The sequence below is a fragment of the Pangasianodon hypophthalmus genome, chromosome 8 (assembly GCF_027358585.1).
Source record: "Pangasianodon hypophthalmus isolate fPanHyp1 chromosome 8, fPanHyp1.pri, whole genome shotgun sequence".
In the NCBI taxonomy this organism is placed as follows: Eukaryota; Metazoa; Chordata; class Actinopteri; order Siluriformes; family Pangasiidae; genus Pangasianodon; species Pangasianodon hypophthalmus.
Genome location: NC_069717.1, coordinates 19,000,028 through 19,023,575, shown reverse-complemented (window position 1 = coordinate 19,023,575; position 23,548 = coordinate 19,000,028). Strand labels below are relative to the sequence as shown.

General features: G+C 37.3%; 1 protein-coding gene across 3 annotated transcripts in view; it reads right to left on the bottom strand.

Annotated features, from left to right (window-relative positions):
* The window catches only part of ralgps1 (Ral GEF with PH domain and SH3 binding motif 1), a 118,856-nt gene that overhangs the window by 91,024 nt on the left and 4,284 nt on the right, over nt 1-23,548 (bottom strand). For all 3 annotated transcript variants that reach the window (XM_026925137.3, XM_026925139.3, XM_026925138.3), the window contains exons 2-4: nt 5,804-5,934; nt 3,419-3,523; nt 2,858-2,908 (exon numbers count right to left, since the gene is read on the bottom strand). In XM_026925137.3, coding sequence (XP_026780938.1) covers nt 2,858-2,908; nt 3,419-3,523; nt 5,804-5,857 — 210 coding nt within the window. In that variant the 5' untranslated portion in view covers nt 5,858-5,934. The remainder of the gene's footprint in view (nt 1-2,857; nt 2,909-3,418; nt 3,524-5,803; nt 5,935-23,548) is intronic.

Below are 23,548 nucleotides of genomic sequence, written 5' to 3'. Positions count from 1 at the left end.
GTGCTTTCTAGAAGTCAGCAAAGACGACCGATCATAGTATGTCACACTAAACAATGTAACATAGCAACAGTGCAAATATTAAGTCATAAGGTTAGAAGACCTGCTTGAATATACAGTATATTTAAAACTCTTAGCCTTCAAAACTCTCATCAAAACAATGCTGAAGTACAGTTTCCTTGATATTTGTCTCCAAATGTAGGCTGTTAGGTTTAGGAAGTCAGGCAAAATATAGCATCCTCCTATTACACTCCCCCTAACCATGACCAATTCCATCCTAGACTTATAATATTTAAAAGTGCTTATAATTAAAAGGTATTTACTATGTCACAAAAAATACAGGGGAGATTTCACGTCTATTTTAATCTCACTAATTTAATCAGAATGATGTACATCTCCCGCAAAAAGTGTCCCAATTTGTGGCTGGTCTAAAACTATTATCTTCCCAGATTATCCTGTGGTGTAAGCTGTGTAAAATCGTAAACCCCTTCGAACTCCTCACATCCCTGTTTAAAAAGAACATCCTGTAGTGTGGAGGGAACGCTGACTGACTCAGCCCTCCAGTGGATGAGCTGCATGACCTCAACGGCAGGTTTTTGTTTTTTTTTTTAGCTATTTGCACTAAATGTTGTGTAACTACAATGTGCATTTTAATTCACTCACTACTGGTAGCTTACACTATAGATCAAAACAAGTAAGATTTTAAAAGTAAAGGAAAGTAAAACTGAAAAAAATAGAATGTGTGTAACTATTTCTATATCTAAAACTATATCTGTTGTGCTGCCAAATCTATTTTCGTTATTAATATGATAAAATATGCTGGAAATCTAGAAGTAAGAAATGAGTCTACAGGATCCTAAATTTTAATTTGATGTCTAACATTTGTCAAACCAAACAACAGAGAAAGATGCAAAATATTGAAAAATCAGCATTTCCTTATGACTTCTACACTTGGCTGATCTTCTTGCTCACTCCTATTCAAAGCTCAAAACTACTATGTGAATGAATGAATGAATGAATGAAAGAAACTGAAGTTTTTGGCTAGTGGTGTAAATTTAACGCATCATGGATTTGACATACAAATGTGAATACAGGAATAAAAATCTGTTAGAATTGATTGGTACATTCCAAAACTAGTGCAACTGAATAGCCACCTTTAGATCACATGACACACTGAATCATTTTTAAACTCGTGGGTAAACATGAGAGAGCTGGATCAGTAAATGATGAAACTGTGGAGGAGGAGGAGAGGGAGAAATATGTGTATGTTATTATTATTATTATTATTATTATTATTTTCTTATTAGTGATTTGGAACAGTATAAATGCCAAAGCAGATTCCACCAGCCATGATGATATGGTTATTGTACCACTGTGCAGCTGTGCAACCTCGAGCATATATCATCCCGCAATAACAGGGAGCAATAACAGTACTCTACATTAAACAGCATCAAGAGAAGCTGCATGGAAAAAGAGTGCATGCGTAAATGGGAGCTTAGGGACTCTACATTAGCACGACGAAGAGATACTCACAGGAACATGATTACTGTTGCAGAAATCAGAAATAAATCTTACCAAACTGCTTGTGGACAAGATAATGTGCTTCGCATTACAGATCGTAAAACATACTGCATAAAACTATTGCGTCTTCTTTGATATGTGCCCAACAGTGGTGGAAGAAGAGACGCATGGCAACCGAGCACTGCTGGAAAGTAGGTCAACCACTTGCACATCATTCTTTAATGACACTACTATTACTCAGACTCACACCAATCTAAACACTGGATCAAGATTAAACCTTCCATACACTGTCTCACTCAGTTACTTCAAATCATGTCTGCTTCTCTCAGGCAAAGACAGAAAAGCTGAGAAAGGCCATAATGACAGGTTTGAGATGATAATAATAATAATAAAAAAAAGCTTTTATGACAAACCAGACAGCGGATGGTGGAGAAAAGAGCCATGTGCCAAGTATAGAACACTTCGGCATGACATCATTGCTAGAAAGACTGTCTGGAACACTTGGAAGGGGTTATGGTTATTAATTCTTTCCCTCTACAAAGGAAAAAAAAACCCGACTGTTTTCCATCCACACTTCATTAAACTGATTAATATAGTTTATAGAACAGGTTGGAAGAGAAACATCTTTGGGATACTGTGATGTGTACGAGCTGGCAACGCGTAGCATGAGTAAGTCTGTCACAGACACGCATCTGCAACATCAGTAGGATCTCTACAGTGATAGAGTACAAGTGTTCGAAAGGACACAGCTGCAGCAACAGAACATGGCTTACTATCGCTGGACTGCTAAAGAAAGCAAAGTTATTTAAAAATACTTTCATTCCTAAAGCCTCGCAGGGCTACACTGCCTCTACTGCATTTCTTAGCTACATGCGAAGAACCGTGCTATATTTTAAAAAGTGCATTTTATTCACTTATTACATGTACATTAAAAAAAAAATAAAGATTTATATATAAGTGCAAAAATATTTAGGCTCATGTATTGTGAGAGTTGAGGTTGTATAGATGAAACTCTATAGGATGTGAACTGCTTTGCAAATGAAACTGTTGCTTTGTCATCTTTCCTTGAATAAAACTATTTTCTGTGTTAATATGTTAAAAAGTGCTGCGACTCCACGTAATGTAATAAAGGTATGTAATAAATGAGCCTACAGCGTCTTGAGATATCCTCAAGTCCTCACTATGTGGTACTACAGGAACATTAATGCAATGTCTAAACACTTTCATTTCCTTTAAATTAAAGTCTTAAAAAAAAAAAATACTTTCATTCCTGATGTCTTGCAGTGTTTCGGTATCATTACACAGGTGGATAAAGGGAAGTGCAGATCTAGAACCTTACCTCAGGTTGTATTGCTTTGAATACAGGAGCATCCATCAAAGTGATCTGGCCCTGCCAAAAAAGAAAGAAAGAATAAAAGTTTTATAATAGATGACACATTTCATAACGTTACATGAAATACACCCCTGAAACCTTGAAACCCATCAGTGAGGCATAAAACATGGTCTAATTTGGTCCATTTTAATTAAGGCTTTTTGTGTTATGTGACACATTAAATGCTCTACTAAATTCCCTTCTTTAAGGGTCAATAGTTCAAGTAGAAACTTTTAGAGGACCCAGACTTAAAAAAAAGGGGCCCGTCCTCTCCTGGGTGACACCAGATAGAGAAATTATAAATCGTAACAGCATGCAGGTGGAGGATAGTGAAGGCAAACAGGACTAAGTGTGTTGAGAGGATGAGAATTTTGAATGAGTCTTTATGATTAAAGCAGCAGCTCTTAGAAAGTAGGAATGTACAGTATCCAGGTGAGATTATCCCGCCCTTCTAAAGGACCAACAGCATTGTTTAGTACGATGTTTACTCTTATATTTGTGTCTATTTGTGTGCGGTAACTAACTCACAGCAAACTCCTCGGGTGTCACTTTGAGCACGTCAAACACCACCGCGTCATAGCTTTTAGCAGAGTCCAAACTCTGCCAGTCCAAAGACTCAGAACTACTGCTGTCCTGCAAGTACACACCCATGTAAAGTGCATATGAATACAATATGAAAGTATGAAGCACAATAAGACGGTGCCTGCACACAGTTCATAATGTTCTTAATTAAAGGTTAAATGAGCTGGGTCTTTAGCAGTGCGAATTCATGAAGCAGATCTAACCTAGTGTTTAAAATAAAATCACTATGCAAAAATTACGAAAAGTGTACAGGCACCTTCCACATTAACATTTAAAATCAGAATACAATATACATCAGTGATGAAAACTTTACTAACATTCTGACTTACTCTTCTACAGTGAACCGCTATCTACAGTTAACTGCTGTTGCTCAACTATACAACAGAGTGCAAAAACAGTTTTATTTTATATTATTTTATTGAGCAATTATTTTCTTCCAGGTCTTAGTTCTTACGGTAACCTAATCCAACTGGTTTTTGAATCTCACCTTCAAGCATAAAGTAGGATTTGCAACAGAGCCATATTGAGAACAATACCAGCAAGTTACACTGACACAGAGCCTTTATGTTCTCAGCATTATTTGTATCTGCCCATGACATTTTCTAAAGAATTTAGCTTGTTCTCTTTCCCAGACTATAAATAAACTAATAACTTCATTTAAACCACTGAGACCCGGATCAGACAGTCAAATGATAAACAAATGAAGAAAAAAAACCCCTCATATTCCCATCTGTACTTACAATATGGTGCATCAGTTAACTCAAAATGGAAAGTACAGCATTATTAATTAATATATAAAATGACGAACTGTAGTTGTATAACTTTCACAACTACATTGATTTCATCATTGTCAAAAAGAAAAGATTTTAGAGCTTTGAGCCATGACTGCCTGAGCTACCATTTGCTAGCTAGCTGACATTATTTTTTTAATCAAAGTAAGCATAAGTAGCTAATGCAATGGACCAGGGGAAAATATACTGGTAAAAATTTACACTCAGCACAACCTTTTTTTTTGAGGAAAAATTTAGTCATACCCATCTGTATAGTGAAGTGTGCTCTTATATTCTTCACTTATTCTGTCAGTGGAGTTGGTTTAAAAAGGAGGGACTGGTTAACCTCACCAACTACATCGCGTGTTCTCTAAGGTCATACAGTCAAGAAATTGTTAGGAAATTTAGCTAGTGTTAGCTGGAATAATTTGTGCCATTACTCATGTTTGGCTTGCTAGTTATAATATCAGAACAATGACCTAGCTTAGACATCAAATTATCAAAAGCAACATACTGGAAAAATTGTAGAGCACTCTCCGATTTACATCAGTTTACAGCAAAACAACACATGGCTTTGCTACCAAACTGTCAAAAGCTTCACGTGTGTATTGGAAAGTGTGTGCTTGTTTATGAGCTCCTTTATCATGTCCGAACCTGTCAATTAGCTCATCAACCAAGCTCTTTTATTCATCATAAAATAACTCCTATAAAAAGCAGTTATCATAAGGAAAAATTGGGGGAGATATCAAGGTCAACTGAAGATGTGAAAACAACAAAATGCTATTCCTGAAAATAATTTGCAGAGAAAATGTACGATATAAAATGTACGATATAAAATGTATGATATAAAATAAGATTGCCTCGTTGTCCATTCACTAACATGGGAATGGGCGGGGTTAAATATTACACTGCAGTCAGCCACTAGAGGGCCTCAGAGACACTGTGGCTTCAGTTTTAAACCCCTGTTACGATGTTCTTCCCTACATTAGATTAGATTAGATTCAACTTCATTGTCATTGTGCAGAGTACGAGTACAGAGCCAATGAAATGCAGTTTTTCGCATATCCTAGCTTGCTAGGAGGCTGGGGTCGGAGCTCAGGGTCAGCCATGATATGGCACCCCTGGAGCAGATGTGGTTAAGGGCCTTGCTCAAGGGCACAACAGCAGCAGCTTGACAGTGCTGGGGCGTGAACTCCCGACCTTCTGATGAGTAACCAGTGCCTTAACCTTTCAGCCACCACTGCCCATATATGTACAGTCACAGTGTAGGACACATAACCTGTTCTTCACAAATAATGCATATCCCTATTACATACACATATACAGTATATCTCAGTTTATCAGTGCTTAAATGCATGTGTTGAATTGACTACGATTAAATAATATAGTATAATCATTCACGGTGCTGTAGAACTTGGCTATAACTTCCTACTCATAAACTGCTAAGTTTCAAACGTTTTAGCTAAGAAATCCTAAGTTTTAAACACAATAAACACCACATATAATTGGTATCACACAATATAATACTTGTCAGAGAAAGTGTGTGTGTGTGTGTGTATACCTGGGTGGCAGAGGTGATGCTGACACTGACAGGGAGTCCATTCTTCCTGTACATGCTCTCAGCCAGATGAGTAGAGCGAGCTCTCAGCAGACCTCAGCTGGTCACTGACACACACGACGTCTCAGCCATCCCTGAAAACAGAGTTTTGCAAAATTTCATTGCGCTCATTCGGCATCAGCTGACAAGTTGAATGTACTGTATCTGTATTCTTTGACTACACAGAGCTATGCAAAAATATTACATGCATACTTTATATATCCAACTGCCCTGACACTTATAAGCATAGCAATAAATGTCAGTGCATTTGTAGTGCTCATTAATCATTTTTGTAACTCAGTGATGTTAGATTTATTTCACATCAATTCATCAAACAAAACATTCTAATGCCTGTATTTAGTAATGATGTGCTGTTCGTGAACGAGTTGACTTTTTGACTCTTTTAGTTGAACGTTGGCAGCCGACCTGCATTTCTGAAGAGGCTTTTATTTTTGAAATGTGATACTCTCAATCAAAATGCATCATTCTATATTCATAGGATTCATAGGATAGGAGTCATTAATCACATACAGTCCAACTGTAATCAAAAAGATTCCAGTGAATCTTATCGCCAGAGTTGTTTGGCACGGCACAATGATTAAGAGCCAGTTCAAGTAAAGACATGTGTTTGACTCTCATTTGTGTTTTGACTGACGCAGTATGATGTGTATAGTCATGGGAAAAAGAAAGTACACCCTCCCACAAGTTTTCTGAAAGTATAAACTCCTTCAGGTTTTTATTTATCAGGGCCTAAATAGCAAGTGTGTGGTCCTCACAACTTCTATAAACAAACAAATACTCTCAAGTGACAACAAAAAACTACAGATTTAAATATCCGGTCATTTTTTTTTTCTCCAAAAAGTAAACCAACAATCAGTCAGTATCAATTCAGCAGTAATTCAGCTTCTCACTGCCCTGCCCAATTCATTAACATGCAGAAACACCTTTAGCAACAATAACTTGAAGTAAACGTTTTTCTGTAGGAGTCTCCCACATCGTTTTGGAGGAATTTTGGGACTCTTCTTTACAACATTGCTTCAGTTCACTGATGTTTGAGGGCATTTGTTTATGCACAGCTCTCTTAAGATCCCGCCACAGCATCTCCGTGGGACTGAGGTGTGGATTTTGACTTGGCCATTCCAACACCTTCATTTTTTTTTCTTCTCTAGCTATTCAGATGTCGATTTGCGAGTGTGCTTGGGATCACTGTCCTGCTGCGTAACCTAATTTCAGCCAAGCTTAAGCTGCTGGACAGATGGCCTCACATCTGTCTCAAGAATATTGTGGTATAAAGTGGAATTCATCGTTGTCTCAATGACAAGTTTCACAGTTCCTGTGGCTGCAGAACAAGCCCAAATCATGACCCCTCCACCACCATGCTTGACAGTTAGCATGAGGTGTTTGTGGTGATACGCTGTGTTTGATTTTCGCCAAACATGGCGCTGTGCATGATGACCAAACATCTCCACCTTGGTCTCATCAGTCCAAATAATATTGTTCCAGAGCTTTTGTTGTTTGTTCAGATGCAAAGATTCTTGCTCAATGTTCTTTTTGGAGAAAAAAAGCTTTTTCCTGGCCACCCTTGCGTGAAAGCCATACTTGTTCAGTCTTTTTCTGATTGTGCTGTCATAAACAAATATTTAATGTGCTTACAGAAGCCTGTAGGTCAAATGATGCAGCTCTTGGGTTTTTCTTTACATCTCTGAGCATTAAACAGTCTGTCCTTGGACTGAATTTGCTGGGACGCCCACTCCTGGCGAGATTGGCAACTGGCTTGGACTGTCTTAATTTGTAAACAATCCTCCTCACTGTAGAACGGTGAATTTCAAATTGGTTGCAGCTGGCTTTGTAACTCTTTCCAGATTGATGAGCAACAACAATTGCTTCTCTGAAGTCTTGGCTGATGTCCGGTCTTCTTGGTATGAGGTAGACACACACACCCAAGCGCTCCAGAATACCAAACGGAGGTAGTCACACTTCCTGACAATTAACTAATCTTGTGCATTTCATTAGTACATTTACATTTAAGGCATTTGGCAGACGTCCTTATCCAGAGTGACTGACATGCATGTCATTTTATACTGAGCAGTGCTCGGATTTGAACTTAAGATCATCTGATCAGTAGACCAACATTTTACGCACTGAACTACCACTGCCCTGATAATCACGTGACTCCCACCTGATTTCTGAATGTTGGTTTATTTTTTGGGAAAAATTACTACATATTGAAATCTTTTCTGTTTTTTTTTTTATTGTCACCTGAGGTTATTTGTTCTCTTATTTGTTATAAGTTGATGAGGACCGCACAACTGTTATTTAGGCTGTGATAAATAAAAGGGTGTACTTTCTTTTTCCCCATTACTGTATACAGTACATTACAGTGTATTGGGGCAAACAGTTACCAGGATACATAGGGAGAAATCCTCTTTAAATTTTAATTTAATGAAAATGCAGACACAGGAAGTAGAGTAATATTAATATTGCAATACTTGCTGTGTTTGTCTTCGGCTTAATTATGCACACCATGCTGTTTTTACATAAAACAGTCTTGCAAAATGCAATGAAAGTAGAATAAAATAAAATGTACAGAACAATTACATAATTATATGATGCAATTCACTGAACAATTTAATGCAATTGATAGGCGAACACCAAGAACTTTACACTGAAGATTGTGCAGCATAATTTACAGCAGATTAGATTTCTAAAACTGACAATTCTACGAGTGTGTGTCAAGTGTGTAATGCTCAATATATCCAGCAGATGGAGAGATTTTCCACCAATGTAAGCTCCTTTCTCTCCTCTCACGATTCCTGTGGCCTACATTCAGCAAATTCAGCTACTCACGGCCCTGCCCAAGTTTATGTTTTCCTGCACTAAGTCACTGATTCAGCACATCAAGGGCTGAGTAATGAGCCAGGGATTTGGATTAGGTGTATTGGGAACTGGGAAAGCATACAATTTCATATTTCCATTATTCTATCCATTGTGCAAATTCTCCCCTCGCTACTCTCATATAACCCTTTCGATGTAAAATGAAAACAATGATTTGATTTGTAATTGCACAAAAAGCAAAAAAGCTACAAAAAAAAGGACAAAACCCAGCATGGCAAAATGTGTGGTCATGCTGCATTTGACTTCTAAATACAAAGAGTCTTTGTGCTACAGATCCAGAAACCTAAAGATAGATTTCTCAGAATTTTTGTGCGTCAGTCTCAATTCTGATTGGTCAAGAGATGTTGTTAAATATTCTAGGACAGCGGCTCAGATATTTATATTAATATGCTCACTCCAATATGTTTTTGGACTTGTATGGTACAGGCTCCACATACAGAGATCTTAAAAAATGTGTGTAAAGGAGTTTTCTGTAAGGAGATGTTTATTTAGAATTTTCTGGAATCAGTCTCATGTGTCAGCACTTTTTAAGTGTCAGAAGTAAAGCTGTAACTTTTAAGTTTTCCGACACGGGAACTCGTCAGGATGGAGGGAATTGCAGTTTCTCCACATGCTGCAGTTTTTCTCTTATTAATTTCAAGACAGAGCAAAAAATGAAGCTGTTTATATCTGCTATAACATAAGTAATAGTAAGTGACAGGAGCTAACTTGTTTTGCAGACAGTCCTTAAATGACATTAAAAGTAACTATCAACAGAGAAGATGACTGAACATTCTTTAATAAATAAAAAAAAAAAAATAGATTTACAGTGTTTATAGCAGATGTCCTTATCCTTGTATAGAGATGCACAGAAGTGCATTGTAGTCTCTATCTAAAGCATATCCTCATTCCAGTTCACTAAGTCACAGAAGCACAGAAGACTGTGCTTCACGTGGGGCCACATCACCACCCCCTACCCACCAATCAACAACCAACAACCCCCTATCCCCTAACAACAACACCCTACCCCCTATCAACCACCCCCTACCACCTAACAACTATCCCCCATCCTCTATCAACAAACGACAACCTCTTATCCCCTATCAACCGCCCCCACCACCTAACAACTATCCCCCATCCTCTATCAACAACCGACAACCTCTTATCCCCTATCAACCGCCCCCTACCACCTAACAACTATCCCCCATCCTCTATCAACAACACCCTATGCCCTATCAACTATCCCCCATCCTCTATCAACAACTAACAACCCCCTACCCACCACCCCCTACCACCTAACAACTATCCCCCATCCTCTATCAACAACCAACAACCTCCTATCCCCTATCAACAGCACCCTGTCATCATCAAACTCCCACCCCATCAACAACCCCCTGCCATCATCAACCCCCCACCCACTATCAACAACACCCTACCGCCATCAAACAACACCCTATCACCATACCACCAACAGACAACACCCTACCCCCTTGGACAACCAACAACCAACAACCCCCTATCCACAACCTGGTGGTGGCGGCCCTACGTTGTTGATTATTTTCGCACAACAGCATGCCGATTATGTTTTATTTCTTACATAAAATGTTGTATTATAGTAGGCAGCCAGAATAATGTCATTGTAATGATTAAAAAAAGTCTAATACTGTGATAAATATCTACTACCAGTAGACTAGACCATTTGCATTAGATGACCAAAAGAGTGCATCAACGGTTGCCAGGTGTCACTGTTTTGGTCGCTCGTTTTAGATACAGAGGCCCCTCCTGCGATCTAGGTGGGTCTATTACTTAACACAAAACAGTGAAAGGTTTGACTTAGTAAAGCTAACATCTTCTGTTCTAAATGTGTCTTGGAAAGACTGGGAAATAACACTAAACCTTGAAGAAAAAAAAAACAGATATTTTACTCAACTGCCAGCATACATATCTTATAAACATATATTGAACCCATTGCCTGCAATGCTCCAGCCGAATCAGTAGTCCTTGACCCCACATCACAGTAGAGAAACGATTTTATCATGGAGGGAATTTTTCACTACAAACGTGTGCATTCTGCCCTGCGATTAACCGGCATCTGAGCTGGGGTGTATTCCTGCCTCGTGCCTGGCGTTCTCGGGATAGGCTCCCGACGTTGCTACTGAAGATGGATGAATGGACGAATGAACATAGGCACTTGCCTATTTTGTTACACTTGTCTAATCTGGACTGCTGATCTGATTCGTATCCTTTCACTATTATCGCTCAGACCAACAGGCAGAAGCACTACTGTGAGAAATCCAAAGAGAAAACATTGGCCTAGAGGGTTTAGAACACTCAAAATGTTTACTGGATTTTCTACCTAAGATTACTAAATAAAAGCAAAACGAGTACAGACAATACTGGAACATGGGCTTTATTTCTTGTTGTGACAGATGGTAGCTTTTCAGTTCTGACTCACGGAATTGTTTGTTTGTTTATCGGTATCAAACATATTCGTTGTCACATATCTTCTAGCAGCATGGGTTTTTTTTTGTTCTTTTTTCTTTTCCCAAAGGAGAGCACTAAACAGGTGAGGAGTTTATTGTGTTTACCACAGTGTGGCATAGTAACCAGCAGTAACTAATAAACAGTCACACCTTTACTGCAGGGAGAGTTTTTATCAGCACAAACTGAGTACTGTGTTTAACCTACCAACCCACACCACATCAAATGTTATCAAAATACTCTTGCTAAGCAGTCAGTTTAGAACATACACAATCCTAGGTATTAACAAAATATTGCAGTTTTTTTTAATCCTATACCATGTGTGTGGTAATCATGTTGTATTTATAGCACATCCAATTGAATATCCTTAGGACAAAATAAGGAAGACCAAAAAAAAAAAAAAAAAAAAAAAAAAAAAAAAACATTCATACCATTAAGACATTTGGTGCAGTAGGTTTCCTTTATCATAAAACACACACACACACACACACACACACACACACACACACACACACAAATCTTTCTGACAAATCTGTTCCAACTCTGTCAAAAACCAAGAGATTCATTGTAAAACTGCTTTTTGCCATACCAATATGTCATTTTTTTAAATGTAAATTTATTTTATAAATTTATTTTATGTAATTGTAATGTTATTTTAATGTAACTCCAGGTTCCCTGGTTCCATCCTAAACTCAGGCTTTTGTGCATGTTCTCTCAATATGCCAGTAGATGGACTGGCTATTCAAAATTGCCCCTAAGGGTGAATGTGTGTGTGTGTGTGTGTGTGTGTGTGTGTGTGTGTGTTGTGCTCTGTGATGGACTGGGTAGCACAATGGAACATCTTGCCAACTTCATGATACTGCAATTCTGAGAAAAAAATGTTCATTTTTAAAGTTTGAAATTCTTTTTTTGTGTCTTCTGTCCATTGTAGATTTGTTTGTTTGTTCTATATTTTCCTATGCTTTTGAGCATTCTTGATTTGTAAACCTGGATTGTGGTTTTGTACTGCTGCTGTATTTTTTTTTTTTTTTTTTGCAGTTAAGCTCACTGCACATATCATCTGCACTACAATTCAGTTAAACTTCACCTAGAAATACAACAGGGTCAAAAAGTCCGAGACCACCTTGAAAATCTGGGAGGTTTTTTTTTTTTTATTTAATCAGAAATAATCAGAAAATTTTAAAAGAAAGAAAGGAAATGTTCAATATCTTGAATATTTACTATTCAAGATTCTTCACTAGTTCTAGGTCCTTATTTAAATGTAACCAAATTTGAGATAGTGACCATGTTAACCACTTTGTACAAAAGGTCAGATTTTGCTCATGCCTAATCTCTTCTATTGAAGCATGTGATCAGACGACAGTCCGGCGGATTTGATCTAAATTGAATCATAAGGTTTTAAGTGATGAGTCCATGCCAGCTCATGCATGCTATCATTAAAGCAAAAAGGGGACATACCAAATACTATTGAATATCTGAAAATTCATGTAAATATTCACTCAAGTTGTTGTCAATAATATAATTTAATAATAATAATAATGAAAATTGTTGTATTACATTACAAAAAAATGCAAAATAGAAACATTTTCACTAGTATTCTCAGACTTTTGGACCCCACTGCATGTTCATTAATTGGTTTCTTTGGAAAGCACAAAATAATTGTATATTACAATAACGGTTAATATTATGTTCTATGAATATAAGTAATATATTTAGCAAATTTTTGTTATTTTAAAAGTATTGCCTATTAATATCTATGTTCTGAAATAACAGTTGTATAGCAGTATTATTTAAATGCAGCTCTTTATTCTGAAAACGAATACTAGACTAGGAGTGCACAGCATTCTCATCGAAACATTATGGCGGTTAATACACACTGCCAATCCCACACACAGAATCGCACACAAATCATCTTCATTCAGGCAGATGTTAGCAAGCAAGCGGAGAGAAACTGAATTTGAAGAATGAACTCTGAAATTTCTCTGAACAAGAGGAAAACAGATGAGACTGCTAGACATGAGGGCTCAGTGGGTCGATGTGAGCCTGTTCACAGAGGAATACTAGGACACAGAGAACTTCCTACTGGCCTCCATGCATGACAGCGTTCTGGAACAGAGCCAAGACTGTAATGAAACAGATGATAATAAAAAGATCTGAAGAGGCCCAGACGCCACGTACACACATTGCAAGGAAGGGGAACAAAGTACTAGGCAACCTTTAGCAAGGGCAGGAATGTGGAGGAAGCATTAGCGTAAGGGTCGACCCGAAGCTTCGGTTCAACCTCAGTCTTTACTGACCTTTTCTTTTTTTAAAAACAGAACCAGATACACTAAGCTAACAGCTTACAGCATCATCATCAAGCAACTTGCTGAATTCACTGGCTCACTGAGAGCTCACTGGGCAAAAAAGGCCAAAATCCAGATGTGCAACGGCTGGATTAGGAGCAGTATGTGAAATTTTTGCGTTATCCACTGGCGCCTCCCTCTGTTATGGAGAGAAACTAAGAAACTACTGCGTTCAGTGCTGCACTCGGTGCTCTTGTGATTACGTACACTAATGTTCTAACCATAAGCACAGAACTGGAGATGATGGCAGATGCGAGGCCAGCAAGACCTTACAACAGCGGCATAAATCAAGACGAAGCCCAACTGTGATGACAGAGTACAGGTTCAACTTCCTATGCATTCAATTCATCTCCAAGACCAAGACTACATCGATCATAAATTTTAACCAACAGCAGAAACGTATTAGTATGCAACAACAAATAGGCCATTTCTGTGCTGAATATAATTCATATTTGCTTAGATTAGCTTACATTAAAACGTAACACATACTCGCAACCTCGTTTTATTATTTATCCCACTCCCACTTACTCACACACACCCTCTTAACTAATCTCACCCACTCCCGCAGTTGTATTATTTTCATTTAATACCTGTGTGCGATGTTCCTATTGAACTTAATTGGAAATATTTCACAAAATGTCAACCAGTTTGTCAACCAAGTAGTCATTTAAAACATTTCATTCCTTTAAAGTGACCCTGAACAGGATAAAGCATTTACTGAAGATAAGTGAACGAATGCATCATGCAATTACCAACGCAGCTTTTCTTTGCTGCACAAACTTCATATCGTTCCTGCCTGCACGAAAGTCCTGATCTACACCTTTAGTTGAAAAAAAATAATAATAATAAAATGAATGTGCTGTGCACTTTTTCCTCTTTGTTCTGCGGTCTTTATTTCTGAAGCGTGACACACCACAGAAGAATTATAGCAGATACAAGTCAAAAAAAGAGGCAAAAACTAAAATTAAAACTATGTGTGATGCAAGACAGTATGTAAAGTGTAGATGCCTTTTAGTAACAACAAACAGATAACAAAAAAAACCCAAAATGACAGCACCCAAAAGCTCCTGCTTGTTAAGTGAAACAGACTACTTGGTGGACATTTCCCTGGTTTTCCATAAGGCTTCACGGATGTGGCTCAATATTTTGCAACGGTACCATCAAAGTAGTAAACTATATACAATGCTAGTATGGAAATTTCATAGTTTAATGAGATGGGTTAAGTTTAACCTGTACAACGTAGGCTTGGCCAGAATAATGGCAAGGCAATCACTACTGTAGGCTACTGATTTAGTAACGAGAAAATGTGTAAAGTGATGCAGTAGATAAAGAGACAAACATAACCCAAGTGCTTGTGGTCATGATTTAAATTGGTTTGTGGTCATGATTTAAATTGTCATCAGTGGAACAAGGAATTATCATTAGATTATTCATTTATCAAAAACGTGGTTGACAGTTATAAAAAAAATAATGATTTGTTACAGCGTTTCTACAGTTCTGTCAAAATGCTTTCCTTCCATCTTTTAATTTTACCAGGAGAACTGTTTAGAATCTGGGCAAAATTCCCACACAATTTACGTATATTGATCTGTGCAATAAAATTTCAAATGCATAAATATTGGAGCACAACGCTTAGTGCTTTGTTCAGGTAAAACAAAACAAACAAAAAAGAAAAGAAATGCCTTTTCTGAAACCTCCAAAAGCGACATTTGCCCTGATGAACTCTGAGCGTTCTATAAATAAAGAGCTCTGGTGAACTGTATGTGTTTAGGTTCCCTTCAGATCTGTGTCCCTTTTCATCACGCAGACAAGCTCCGCCTGAACACCAACCGCTGAGAAATCCCTGGTTTCTGTAGCAACACAAAGAGCTCCACGCATTCAAAAGACTTATTCTGTTTCCACACTGCAGGCAATGCAGTGTGCACCGACCAGCAGCAACATTACACTGACGCTTAACAAGAGCATACAACATGATTAGAACACGCAAAAGCAACAATTAACCAGTGCTTCTGGATATAACACAAAACGCTGAACACTGTGCTTGAACATTCACTCTTTAGCTGTAACACTTTTACAATCTGAAACTGTAAACTGTGACAGCCAGCGTACAAGAGTACATTAAATATAATATATAATATTTAAATTAGATAATATAATAAAATAATATATTTGTAAAAATATAAAAAATAATAATATATATTATATTAAATATAATATAAACAATATTTTAAAAAACTATGAGTATTTAAACTTTTTTATTTAAATAATTCTAATGTAGATAAATGTTTATTTTTAATTAGTATTTAATGTTCTAAGCATTTTACAGTCTGAAAGATCTGCCCTGCTTGCTCCATGCCTTAACTCATCTGCAATGCTAATTTTATGCAACATTCACAAACTGACTCTTCTCTGTTGTATGAAACCATATTTCACTGTTGACAAATATGAAAGAAATGCCGGTTAATTAATCTAAAATATTATTAAACAATTATAGAAAAGGAGCTTGTTTTTCCATGCTTGATTATTTACCTTTACACAAAGCTGAAAAGAAGAATGATAAGCTTCATATGGCGCTTAATTGTAAAAGAATGCCTTTGTTGTATCATTAAATAAATGTAGCACGTGACCTCAAGGAAGAGCACAGTGCGTATTGTTTCTAAAAGCAGGTGCACACTTTCCACTACACACACTCTAAACAAAGAGAAAAATACAGCTGCCTCCATTACGGAAATGAAGTTGACTTGGATGTGCGCCATTTACCACTGTACTCTCTCAAAGCAGTGCGAGAAAAGAACAAAAAATGTGGACGAAAATACAGTGAATCCGGGTTCATTTATAAAGTGGCCATTTCATCGGTGTGTGTTATCCGGCAAGTGAACATATATCTGTTCAGCACACAGTGGGAAATAAATACACTGTCATGTCACAAATGATCAGTGGAATAGAGATGCGAACAGATAATGTGTTCTTAAATAGACACAAACAAAGACACAAACAGGCGAACTATTCTGTTTTTTTTATGTTTAGGAAGCTTGCCAGTAACGTCCACAGGTTGAGATTACAGGTTGTGTATTTGGAGCACTAAACAGATTCTGACACTGATACAGATGCTGATATAGATGGTGTAGTTACACCCATGTAATGGAATAATAAGACCTCTATAGGACACAGAAATGCAGACGGTTTCTCGACAGTAACATCTTTTTCCATACTCAGTGATATATGGTATGCATGTCCTGTCTATGGAGTTATATTTACAGTGGCTTGCAAAAGTTCAGCGCATCTGGAATTTATCAAATGCGTCTGAATAACAAATGATAACTATACATATTCTTTCTGTCAGCATTTTTATTGCAAACTCATGTTCTCTCACAGTGAACATTAAAAGTCAGAATTAATTATTGGTTATTGGCAAGAATTTCAAAATTTCAAAGGAAATCAGTAAACCCCCAATAAAGTAGTAAACCCCAGGTTCCAGAAGCTCTAGATGAAAAATATTGTCTAAATGAGGACAATAATTGGCCTTTACCTGTGAAATATTAAAACAGCTTCCAATTTCTGAACAAAAATCACCTCAGTTGAACGGTTATTAAAGAGACTTTACCTTCAGTGTGAAGAAAAGATGCGAAAATGAAGACTAAGGAGCATTCTAAGGAAGTAAAAGATAATATAATAGGTATAGGTAGATAATATAATTTCTTAACAGTGGCTGAGAGTGGCATGAAGGTGCACCAGACAACCATTTCAAGAGCTCTGCATAACTGAGAACTGTATGAGAAGGTGGCTAGAAAGAAACTATTGCTCAGGAAGAGTCATATGAAAGCACAAGTGTGACCCAGTGAAGACCAAGATCGAGATATTTGTTCAAGACAACTTGCATTATTCAAAGCATTATGTGTAGCACAAACCTAATGCAGACCAAACCTCCATTAAAACCATCCCTACAATGAAATCCGTTGGTGGCAGCATCATGCTCTGGGGGACACTTTTCATTCTCAGAACCTGGGCTTCTTGCCAATATTGAAGGGAGAATGAATGGAGCAACATACAGGGAGATATTACAATAAAACCTGCATCAGTCTGCTAAAGAATAAATAAATTAAAAAAGAGCTTTGGAGAAACTTCCTTTCAGCAGGACTTCCTTTCAAAACACAAGGCAGAAACAATGCAGGAATGGTTAAAAACAAAAAGGTGAATATTCTACAGTGACCAAGTCAAAGTCCGATTCTGACTCTGTGGCACCGTTTGAAAAATTGCAATCAACAAACAACATCCAACCAACTTGAAGAACCTGAAGCAAATCTGCAAGGAAGAATGAGAGAAAAATCACTCGTTCAGTGTGCAAAGCAGGTACGTAAAGCTGCTATTGCAGCAAAAGGTGGTTCTACCAATCCTGCTAGCCTGAAGGGGTTGAATACTTATGCAAGTGGCATTTTTTAATGATCTGCTGACAAATAATCAATAATTTGACTTTAAGACTTTATGACATTAAGAGCATATTGGCTTGCAATAAAAAAAAAACTGGCTGGAACAATCCGTTTAAAGTGTCATTTGTAATCCAGATGAATCTGATGACTTAAGGGGGTTGAATACTTTTGCAAGGCACTGTAAATATCTATACTTATTGTAAAATGACTTAAATCTTTATAAAACAGATAAGCACACTGTATAACAGAGTCTTATTACTGCAGCTCCTGCCATGGTGGACTCCTCTATGTGACACAAAGCTTGCTCTCACTGATATCATGTTACACACAACTGTAATTACATTTTGTTGGATTAAGGTGAATGTGTTTATTTTTAACAGGATTGTCTTTGTTTCCTTACATTATTTAAAATTTTATTACCTAATATTCAAGAAGCATAACATTAAAAACAATGTGTTACAGTTTTGCACATCTCACCACACTCTGTTCAACTACAACTGAACTTGTTGATGTATTGAATGTAATCAAATGTGTGACACTTTGGGCTAGTCAATATAAATGCTTAGAGAGCTTTACATATGGATATATCATATGCCAGTAAAATTAACTGTTTTATGGCTAAATATTTAGCAGTAATGGCCAACAGTTTGGTAGCAGTACACTACTACAGACTTTAGATAGCTTTCCTTCTCCTGACAGGAGCTATTCTTTAAACCCAATGAGCTGTAGTCAGAGTTGGTGACTTAAGTCCACAGGTTTTGTCAATATTTACGTGGGGAATTTTACTCATATGCAGATTATGCCGGTGCTTAAATGCATTTTCTGAGTGAGCCATTCAGATTGCCATATTTTTCTTAAGTACAAGTGTCTGAGATGGAGTGTTTCAATAGTGTGTAGAGAAGTGCCTTTAAACACAAGCACTTGGCTTTAATCCTGAAATAAATCAGGGATAGAAAATGCAGACTGAAGAAGAAAATTGTGTTTTTTTCTTTGCTGTCAAATATAATATCTTGTACCTTGAACACAGGAGGCAATTTAAAAATGAAAAATAAAGACTAATACAGTGATATGAACAAGAAAATAGCAAGCACTGAAATAAACATTTAATAGGAATATAGTATATTACAAAAATATGTGCATGAATAGTCCTGCTCGTAAGGATCGCATTAATTACTGCATATTCGGTTTAACAGTATGGCTTCAGCAGTCATTATTTGGTAGCTTATAAAATAGCACTTGATCCAGCACATCCTATTATATTCCATTTTAATTTTTTTATAATGTGTGCCAGCTACTCATGCACACGACTTAATGTAGCCATGAGATATTAAATCGAGGTCATGATGTCGTAACGTGTGCGCGGGATGTAGGCTCTGATCTCCTCTGTGCGGTAATAAAAACCTTTTCGTGGACTTTAGAGGTACTATACTATGAATTAACTGTCATATTTTTATATTTAATATTGACCCGAAATGGCATATCATAGCTTTGTGTGTGTATTTACAGCCTAAAACATAAATTTCAGCATGACATATTGTGATTAGGTTAAATGATCAGACAATGGTGCTGCACTTAATACTGCTCCTCGCTCGGGCCGATATCGCCCAAGAAAATGTCCAATAGTGATGGGTCCTTCTTGAACGATTCGTTCATTTTGAACGAATCTTTATTGTGACTCGGGAAGAACGAGTCGTCTCGGGGAGTGATTCGTTCAGTCGCGCATGCGCGACATCCTATAGGTTCTGTACTGGAATTAGTTCACCTGTTTCGAGTCTTCGGGTCTGAGTCGTTCGTTCATCACGTGACAGCCCATAAGCTTAACCAATGCAGTCTGAGCCGGAAAGAGAATTGATTAGTTCATCTCTCGAGTCTTTCGAGTCGTTCGTTCTTTTGTCAAGTGACATGACAGCATTGGATAGAGAAATTAGTTAATTTACAACCTTCCTTACAAACGCATAGTAATTACTATTATTATTATTATTATTATTAGTATTATTATTATTATTATTAAAACGTAACACAGATCTTCAAGAAACAGTAACAAAAACATAGTGACAGAAATGGACAGACCTTTTTTTATTTCTAGGAAAATGCTTATTACACATCTTTTGATAATTTTATGATAATTCCTAAATATGATCCAACATACAAAAAATACAGTTTTACGTTATAGTATTACTGACTAAGGTACTGATCCGGGAAGTGGTCACGTGACAAAAGACCGAACGAATCGAGAGACTCGAGAGATGAACTAATCAATTCCCTTTCCGGCTCAGACTGCATTGGTTAAGCTTATGGGGCTGTCACGTGATGAACGAACGACTCAGACCCGAAGACTTGTCAGGTAAGAGGTGAGGTGAGCTAATCATAGACTAAAGATCCAGGTAAACAATGAATTAATGTTTTCTGTTTCTTATAGCATTATAGTTTTGTCATGTTTGTAGTGTGATCAACGTTTGCGTATGTAGTAGATGTGTTAGGGAAGTAACACGTAACATTTTAATTATATTTTGCTAAAATGAACGAAATGAACGAAATGACTCGAAAAAAGATTCGTTCATTTTGCTGAACGAGACTCAAAGGTCCGAGTCGGTAAAATGATCCGAACTTCCATCACTAATGTCCAAGTTCAGAGACACGCCCACATAACTGAAACACACACCTGTTTTCAGCAAACTCCACCCCGTGTGTACAGTTCTTACTCTACTCTCTGAATAGCGCTTACGTCTGTAGTTACATTTCAACACAATCTCTGTACACGGCCCAATTCAAAATGGAAAAATGGTTCCAGCTCATATGAAGTGTCTCCATTTATGATATTATTTTATTACAGAAAACAGTAAGTATTAATAAGCAAGTTTGTGGTACATTTATAGGGTTATAATGGAATAAATAGATCGGACTTATACACGAAGTTTATTTGTACATTTATCTACAGAACAGGTAGGAACACTTGACAATATTACAGAATTATAGGAACCGAGAGCAAAACTGAAACGTTTGAATCGCTGAGTGTTATGTTGATTGTATACACTCAAATAAGAGGAGAAACTACTTACATTTCATTAATAAAAAATCATTTTTATAATTGCTTGTAAGAAGACCTCATAAGAACCTTTTTAATAATACTATTAAAACACACACACACACTCAGTTGTGCCTTCAGACTAGGTAGATCTACACTGCTACTACACTGTTCATTATTCCTTTTCTCAGGTTTACATACAACACAGGGAAGGGCTGCTCAAGTCCGGTCCTGGTCATCTATCTCCCTAGAGTGTTTATTTCCAACTCTAATTTAACACACTGGATCCTTATTAATCAACGCTTTTAGGAAGGACCTGAATGTTATAACTAGGTGTGTGTGTGTGTGTGTGTGTGTGTGTGTGTGTGTGTGTGAACTCTCCAGGGTAGTAGATCACCAGTACACTTGCACAGTAGACTTGATATAGTGGAACATTGCAGGTGTACAATTACTGACTGTAGCCCATCTGTTGCTATGCACAATGTGTCAGGACCCCCTACCCCATCCATCAATGGAAAGTCATCAGCAAACAGAAAAACTGTGCATTAAAAATCATCTAAAGCCACAAACCATAAACCTACAAGGTTTCATGAACATTTTTTAAATTAAAATTTTATATCCTAATTTCTGTAAAGCTGCTTTGTGACAATGTCTATTGTTAAAGGTGCTATACAAATAAAAAAACTGAATTGAAGTGAATTAAAGCGGTCACCAAGATTAAAAATGCTGCTGTAATGTGTGTGCGAAATGTGAAAATCATCCACCTTCCAAATACTAACAGGTCACCAGCAATCTAATGTTGTCTCTTTCCATTAATGGATGGTGTAAGGGGTGTCTGTGAAACAGATGGCATAGCAACAGATGGGCTACAAAATGCATCTAAAAAGAAGCCTGCTAAAATGGTCAATGTGTGAGGAACAGTTTAAGTGTGGTTTTCTATTTGCTCTAGAGAAATGTAGAGAGTGGTGGGGAGGGTGGTATCAACGGGATCATAATGATAACGATAGGAATAAGTTTCATCGCTGGAGAAAGTTCATTTTAATTACTGAAATCTGGGAGTCGAATGAAAAAGGTTTTGTAAGGCGCATTTTTAAAAAGTTCAATATCCACCTCAGAGAGCACTTTGTAAGGGTGGGACATGTTTATGGTTTTGGATGATGGGGATGATAGTAGAGGCATTTAGTGGCATTAATATAGATTTTCCCCAGCTGGATATTGTATCTGATACGATCTCATAAGATAAACTCAATGAAAGTATTTTAAAGAGAGTGGAACATATTATATATACATATACATTATATATATATATATATATATATATATTTATTTCATGTTCAGTAAATGCTTTATCCTGGTCAGGTATGATGTGGATCTGGAGCTGATCCCAGGAACCCTGGGAACTCCCTTTCTCACACTTTTCTCACGCTGCCATGGGGAGAACATGTGAAACACACACATCTACCCTGAGCTCAGGATTGAACCAGAGACCCTGGAGCTGTGAGGCAGCAACGCTACCCGCTGTACTGCTGCACATGCTTGTGTGAAATATAATTGAGGAATACAACACAATCTGTTACTGAAGCTAATCAAGGATGGGGTGGTGTAATGTGGAGTTCACTGTTATCTCCCTGAAGTTGATTATTATCCAATAACAGCACATTACAAAAAGTGTAATTTTCTGTTATACTAGACCAATTTGCATTAGGATTTTTTATTTATTAATGAAGGACATGTCATGCTTGTTACTCATTGATACATTTAATGTCTGTAAAAGTAGTTTAAAAAAATATTAAACAGTCTTTCCCTCACCATATTCTGTTAAGTTAATACACCAAAAACCGCAGCTTCTCATGTTACTGAGAAACCGCGAAGGCCTCCATCCTGAATACCTTCCTGTGGCGGAAAAACGAAAAAAAGCAACTTTATCTCTGACTGTTACAATGCACTGACAGTGGAAAGCCTACTGAAAATAAACATCTCCTCATAAAAAATATATATATATACTGCCCATACATATATTTTTTTGTTTATGTGGCATATTCACCATACAAGTCCCTGTGTAAGTTGTTACTAGAGAAAAGAATGAACACAATCTAAACCTTGTAGCCAAACTACTGCCTAGAGGACAAACATGGAGCTGAGAAACTAAAAACCCAGCTGGTATACCATCGAAACCAAGAGATTTGCATTTGTAAAATATAAGCTAAAGCACTGCATGTCTCAGACAGGGCACAGGTCACTAATGCAAGATCTAATGCACAATGGGCTGAGGTAGGAGCAGGTTTCTCACTTTCAGTCCTAGAGGGCCACTGCCTTGTAGAGTTTTAAGTTCTCCCTGATCACAAACCCACCCGATTCAGCTAATGGGCTAATTATCAAGCTCTCCCTGTGGTTAGATCGGGTCTATTGAGAGAACTTGAAACTCTGTCGGGGCGTGGGGCTTCAGGACTGGAGATGAGGACGCCTGCTGTAGAGGGCTCAAAATGCTGCTGCAAGATTGCTCATTATAACTTATCTCTGTGGTATACAGAGTGGGATAGAAGGTATGAAAGTTGTC